Below are 6,841 nucleotides of genomic sequence, written 5' to 3' on the forward strand. Positions count from 1 at the left end.
AGGATATAAATCACATATATATATATATATATATATATATATATATATAAAGATATATATAAAAACAATATATATATATATACATATATATATGTTTTTTTTTTATCAGAGGATAAAGACTGCATTTTAATAATGTATATCTGCTGACAGCAACATTTTTTTAGTGTACACTAGATTATAGATATTAGCATAAATTTTGATTTAATGGAATTAAATCCATTCATTTGAACCCAAATCAGTAGTCTGTCATTTTCTATTATGTTTTGTTACCTTACACGGCTTTATTTTTTTTAAACAGAAAAATTTGTTTCTTAAAACCCAACATTAAAAATAATTGTGATAAGATTGTGGAACAAATCGTAATATTTCTGCCATATCGTCCACCCTTGCAGCAGAATAACTGTGTAAAACACTTGCAGGTTGTGATTTATTTTATTTGGGTTTTTTTTTGGTTCTAAGTACATTTTAAACTAATTTTGCAGGTTGCAGGACTCTTACTTTCATTCGGGGCGATCTTCACATCGTCGTGAGCCTCCCAGAAGGTTCCAGTGGGATTGCGGTTGTACTCCTTGTTCTGAGCGTTCACGTGTTTTTTCAGCAGTTTCGGAGCAGCCACATTGTTAGTGATTATGACATTGAAAGAAATGTTTTCTCCGACTACAGGGGCTTTCAGAAGCTGGAGAGAAACTTCAATGCCCTTAGAAGCTGCATGAAAAGATATGTTAGATCACTGCATTCAGTCATATTACTCAAACAAGGAGCAGTGTTTATGAGGAAAGGAAAACCAAATGCTAGAACTCACCTTCCCTTTCACCTGCGCTGTCATCCTCTCGACACATTGTTAGTGATTATGACATTGAAAGAAATGTTTTCTCCGACTACAGGGGCTTTCAGAAGCTGGAGAGAAACTTCAATGCCCTTAGAAGCTGCATGAAAAGATATGTTAGATCACTGCATTCAGTCATATTACTCAAACAAGGAGCAGTGTTTATGAGGAAAGGAAAACCAAATGCTAGAACTCACCTTCCCTTTCACCTGCGCTGTCATCCTCTCGAATATGGGGTCTTGAGATAGCAACTTAGATGAATAAAAAAAATATTTAAAAGAAAATCATAAAAATATATTTACATAGAAATATTCTCAAAATCAATTTAGTTGGCATTTAACAGTTTGTGATGTGTGTCGGTTTTATGATAAAATGTTTCCTCAAAGTGCTCAAGAAACCTGCACTGCATAAAAAAAAAAAAAATGTTTTTTTAAGTTTTAAGTAAAATAAAAGATTGGAGTGTTTTACAAGAAAATACTTTTTCAGTATTACTATCTGTACATTTCATCTTTAACTCAATGTGTCAATTGCAATTTCCTTGTAATTGTTTGTGAAATTTACTAGTGATTTCTGAAGGAAAATTGTGTCAAGAAAAAATGCATTGTCTTTAACAACAACCATTCATTTTTTTTTTTCGCTGATACTAGTCTACTGAATTACACAATTCAGCTTTAAACATTAGAAAGTTAGAATGACTTACCAACGCCTGGTGCACCAGCGCCTGGTGCACGAGATGGGAGTTTATGTGAAAGAATGAGATTTTTGAATGAAACTAACAGTATTTTAACAGTATGCTTTTCTCTTTCTTTATCACTCTTTCTCTTACCCTTCTCAGTTTTGTATTCAGACGTGACGTCCTGCATTAGCATGGATCCTGGACGTTTGGTGGAGATCAGGGCTCCAACTCTTTTTTTATCAATGCTGGTTGATAATACCTTCTTATCTTTGATGATTATTGTACGCACATCTGCGTTCACTTCTGCATAAACGAACGGCACATCGTATTGCGCCTCCACCTTCTTCTGATAGATGGCTTTAACAGCAGCAGGGCCACAGCGGAACATTCCTGTGACAGAATATTGATGTTTAAGCATTATTCTCAGCAAATCCCAGCACTCAAAAAAATAAAAAAATAGCATGATTTAGAGCAATTGGATGGCATGCTATTTAGGCAGCTCACTAGGTTTTAGAACAAAGCCTAACTAAACTGGACCAGTACTAACCAGCATAAACCAGCCTATAGGAAACTGGTCTTTTCAGCATGTTTTCTACATGCGTTAGCCTGGTAAAAATCACTGTAATGACAGACCTGCGCTCTTCTCTTGTGGCGTGGCGTCGAGAACCTGCCATCCGTCATAGCCTTGACCCAGATCAGGCCTCTTCATCCAACTCTCCACCCACACGTGGAAGTTCCTGAAAAAGGCCAAACACTTTTAACTTACGTTCTGACAGATTAAAAATGCTGAAACGATGAATTATTCCTTTCCACCGCAATCATTCAGGTTTATTTGTATACTAAAGACGGTGAAGATGCTTTTACTGAAGTATAACTATAGACATTTAAGGACTATAGACTACAGGACTAAATTACATTTTACAATACATTCACAAAGAAAACAGTTCTTTCAAATTGTAATAATATTTCACTGTTTTTACTGTAGTTTTGATCAAATAAATGCAGCCTTGGTGAGCATAAGAGTCTTCTTTCAAAAACATGAACAATCTTACCAACGCCAAACTTTTGAACAGTAATGCATGTCTTAGCACTATAACTACAGAGACTTTTTTAGCTTTTTAGCATAACTCACCAGATGCTATCTTTGCTCATAGACAGCTTTTTCCCCATCTCATTGTAATATTCCTCAATCACCATATTTCCGTCTGTGTCATGAGCGGAGTTGAAGTTGGTGATGACTCGAGTCGGAATGCCAAGGGCTCTCATTACTATCACACAAACAAACACATTTGATATTGATCATCAACAGCACTAATTAAATGACCAACAACTCATTAAAGGAGTACTTCACACAAAAATAAAATAATCTGCTCTCAAAGATTTTTGAGTAAATGTAACACTTTAAAGCACATACGCTATCATTCAAAAATGTGGGGTCAGTAAGTCTCTTCTGCTCACTAAGGCTGCATTCAATTAATCTAAAAATACAGTCAAATCAGTAATATTGTGAAATATCATTAGAATTTAAAATAGCTGCTTTATATGTGAATATCTGTTAAACTGTAATTTATTTCTGTGATGCGCAGCTGAATTTTCAGCATCATTACTGCAGTCTTCAGTGTCACATGATCTTCAGAAATCATTCTGATATGCTGATTTGCTGCTCAAGAAACATTGCTGATTATTATCAATGTTGAAAACAGTTGTGCTGCTTCATATTGTTTTGGAAACCGTGATATATTTAATTTTTCAGGATTCTTTGATGAATAGAAAGTTCAAAAGAACAGCATTTGTTTGAAATAGAAATCTTTTGTAATATTATAAATGTCTTTACTTCAACTTTTGATCAATTGAATGCATTCTTTCAAAAAAATTAAAAAACAAGAATCGCACTGACCCCAAACTTTTGAATGTAATCATTTATATGTGTCCCACCTGTACACATGACAGCAGCAAACACCCAGCACTGTCCGTATTTCACAGGCCTGAATTGTGCTTCTGCCCACTTCTTGAGAATATCTGCGCTGCCGGACCACTGTGAAGGGTTGATGCCACCGCTGTAGTCACCTGACCAGTTTCCCATTAAAACCCCTTTATCATCATTAGAGTTCACCTGTTTAGAAAGACAGAGAGACTATATTAATACATAGAGAGAGGGAGAAGGAGCACAGAGGATGGATGAGAGCAGATCCTCACCATCGCTGAGATCACGCGGCCGATGTACACCGGATTGCTGCGGTTCTGCAGATCTGTTCTCATGTCCGCTTGATGTTGAGGACTCAACTGCAGCAATTTCATACAGATGTCCAGTATCCCCTTTTCAAACTGAACACACATTGATGCATCACAGGAGTTAATGTGAAGTCATGTTCAGTGCTGTGCTGTCAGTCAATGATCAAACATCTCACCTGATCGAACGACCAGGGTCTGGAGACCATGTTACCGGGGCTGCCTTTAAACAGCAGGCCAATATCACTCCTGACATATTCAGTCCTCAGATCCTCCGACTGCAGGAACACCGAATCAGCTGCAGAAAAACACAACAATTTGTTTTATAGGTGATCCGTGTGTAATTACATTAAATGAAAGCAGTAAGCGATAAGAGGCTGTGCATTACTGTAATTTTAGAAGTGTATAAAATGGCAATGCAATTAAAGACACTGACTACTTTTTAAAAGATTGTTTGTTTTTGAAAAAAATATACTTTTTTTCAGCAAGGATGCATTAAACTAATCAAAAGTTAAAGTAAAGACATTTATAATGTCACAAAAGATTTCTGTTTCAAATTTTATTCATCAGAGAATCCTAAAAAGAAAAATGTATCTCGATTTCCACAACTATATGAAGCAGCACAACTGTTTTAAACATTGAGAATAATGAGAATCATTATTAACAATTAAGTACCAATTATAATTGATAATAATTGAGCAGCAAATCAGCATATTAGAATGATTTCTGAAGGATCGTGTGACACTGAAGACTGGAGGAATGATGCTGAAACTTTTAAGAGGTAGTGTACATTAGGTATTATTCTCAACAACAAAAAAATTTGCTCCATGTAATATATTCACGTACTTGCCCATGTATATGTTTTAACTTGAAATGAGGCTTTTAAATCAGAAACAATTAATTGTATATTCAAATGTAAGTGTTCCATTGTAAACCTAAACATAAGATTTCGCATTTTGCTTATTTGAGTCCTATACAAACATGAAACATGTCTTTTGTTGGGAAGAGGTGTGTGCTTCATTTACTTTTCAGATCGATCAGACTTTATGTAGAGGGATTTGGACTAGCAAGTATCTAGCAACCACATACTAGCATGCTAAAAGTCACAGCCAACTAACAGCCTGCTATCAAGGCATTCAGTTGTGTATGGACACACAGACAGCACTCACTTTGGCACCAGGGGTTGCAGAGGAGCGTGATCTGGCCGAGCGAGTGTGTTTTCACATTCAGACGGGTCTCGACCCTCAGCTGGAGCGTGTAGACGCCGATAGAAGCAGACGCAGGGCTGGACAGTGATACAGATAGCGCACGTTTAGCGAACCCAGTCGGGTTCGGTAAACGCCTCTCCAGAACAGCGCTCCATTGAGTCAGAGAGGGCTGTCCGAGCCTGGAGACCGGGACCTCCACAGACACCGGACCTGCAGAGAGCAGAGACGAGTGGGTGTCAGAATAGAGCACAAAAATAGAGTTCTGGAAGTAAAATACTATTGATTTTATAGGTAAGTTCACTTTTAATGTATTTAGTTTATACCAGGGCTATAGTGAACTAACCATAAAAAATCGCGCAATTTTAAATCAAATAAATGTTAACTTATAATAAAATACAAAAAATGTAAACATGTTTTATTTCAGCTAGTTGCTAAGGCAACATTTATAATAATCGTTTAGTTTAAGTATTAAATAAACAAAAACTAATAAATAAATAACATACAGACATATTTTAAAAATACTAATAAAAATTATAAAACTACTTGCACTAAAACTAAAATTAAAGTGAAAGCAGAAAATATAATACTTAAATTAAAAATATTAACAACAATTTTAGCAGTATATCAATGATACTAAAATAACATGCAAACTACTTTTACAATTGCATATATTGGGATAAACCTCAAATATATTGTTTTTATCTTTGACTTCTTCATAGCCATCATCATTTTTATCCAAAGTACTGCATATAAATGCATCTGTTACAATGCTGCATGGGATGAGTCGTTAATTCTCCTGTAGCAAAACTGTGCAGTACGTCACTCTGGATCTGACTAACTAATGATTACTGATGAATTTCATCATCATAGAGGGAGGGTGATGTGAGATGAGGTTGCATTTTTAATTCACACACACACAGACGCATGCACACAAACACACCTAGAACAATTTGGAAGATCAGTTTTTCCATCAGTGGATCGAATGGTCGTCCATCATAGTTGATTGTCACTGTGAAGGCCTGTCCTCTCCGCAGAACCACAGTGCTGGAGCTCAGACCGTCGGTCTTGTGGCGGGTCTGGTTTTGCACCTGTTGCAGGTCAATAGTTCGAACACTGAACTCTGTGTAAAAATGAGCAAATGTGATATTATTTCTCAGAAAAATGTTTGCATAGATAGAGAGAGAGAGAGAGAGAGAGAAAGAGTAGAAAAAAGTATAAAAATAGTATTAAAATAAAATATAATTATTTTATTATTATAATTATTTTAATAAATGTACAATTAATTTAATATAATTTAGAATAAATCATTGTCTAAACGATCTGAAAAGCTGTTTTGTTAGCAAATAAACAACTTAATTGTACAACTAGAAATATTTAAGTGTTTAAAATAGCAGTTAATGATTAACTATTACAAATCATGTTCTTAATAGCTCAGTAAAATAATCTGAAATCTAAAAAGATTACATGCAATAGAAAAGATTAATGCAATAAGTTCTTTAAATAGCAAAATAACTCAAATACTATGTTTTTTGTTGTTGTAAAAGGTTAAGCAAAATGCCTTGCTAGTAAACCAGTAAAAATGATAATAATAAAAACATGAAGCTTACGGTCCATGATATGCTGCTGTGTTGTGGTTTGCTGTTTGATTCAGATTCTTCGTTTATTGTGCTTTTATACAGCATCCACCTGCCCCTCCCTTCCCACTAAAGCTGCAAAACCACATTCAAATGAAGTTAAAACATGTCAAATGTTACAATCAGTTGAACCAACACCTCAAATCACACATGAGTGCTGTGTGTGTTTCAGCGGGTGGATACAGAATGAGTAATACACATATATATCAAGAACGGACATCCACGTTTAATGGGGCAAAGGTGTCTGTCTATCTATCTATCTATCTAT

At 35.4% G+C, this 6,841-nt stretch overlaps 1 protein-coding gene across 1 annotated transcript in view; it reads right to left on the minus strand.

Moving 5' to 3' along the window:
* LOC107708569 (protein-glutamine gamma-glutamyltransferase 5-like) overlaps window positions 1–6,553 on the minus strand; it is a gene marked incomplete at its 3' end in the record, with an annotated part of 8,333 nt that extends 1,780 nt beyond the window's left edge. Inside the window, exons 1-13 of the mRNA XM_016512830.1 lie at window positions 6,547–6,553; window positions 5,880–6,059; window positions 4,901–5,149; window positions 3,911–4,029; window positions 3,699–3,827; window positions 3,438–3,615; window positions 2,635–2,770; window positions 2,136–2,239; window positions 1,653–1,892; window positions 1,527–1,547; window positions 1,024–1,077; window positions 803–829; window positions 499–705 (exon numbers count right to left, since the gene is read on the minus strand). Of these exons, the coding sequence (XP_016368316.1) occupies window positions 499–705; window positions 803–829; window positions 1,024–1,077; window positions 1,527–1,547; window positions 1,653–1,892; window positions 2,136–2,239; window positions 2,635–2,770; window positions 3,438–3,615; window positions 3,699–3,827; window positions 3,911–4,029; window positions 4,901–5,149; window positions 5,880–6,059; window positions 6,547–6,553 (1,651 nt within the window). The remainder of the gene's footprint in view (window positions 1–498; window positions 706–802; window positions 830–1,023; window positions 1,078–1,526; window positions 1,548–1,652; window positions 1,893–2,135; window positions 2,240–2,634; window positions 2,771–3,437; window positions 3,616–3,698; window positions 3,828–3,910; window positions 4,030–4,900; window positions 5,150–5,879; window positions 6,060–6,546) is intronic.
* Between the last annotated feature and the right edge of the window lie 288 nt (window positions 6,554–6,841).

Source organism: Sinocyclocheilus rhinocerous, unplaced genomic scaffold, assembly GCF_001515625.1.
Source record: "Sinocyclocheilus rhinocerous isolate Xijiao unplaced genomic scaffold, SAMN03320098_v1.1 scaffold566, whole genome shotgun sequence".
Taxonomy (NCBI): Eukaryota; Metazoa; Chordata; class Actinopteri; order Cypriniformes; family Cyprinidae; genus Sinocyclocheilus; species Sinocyclocheilus rhinocerous.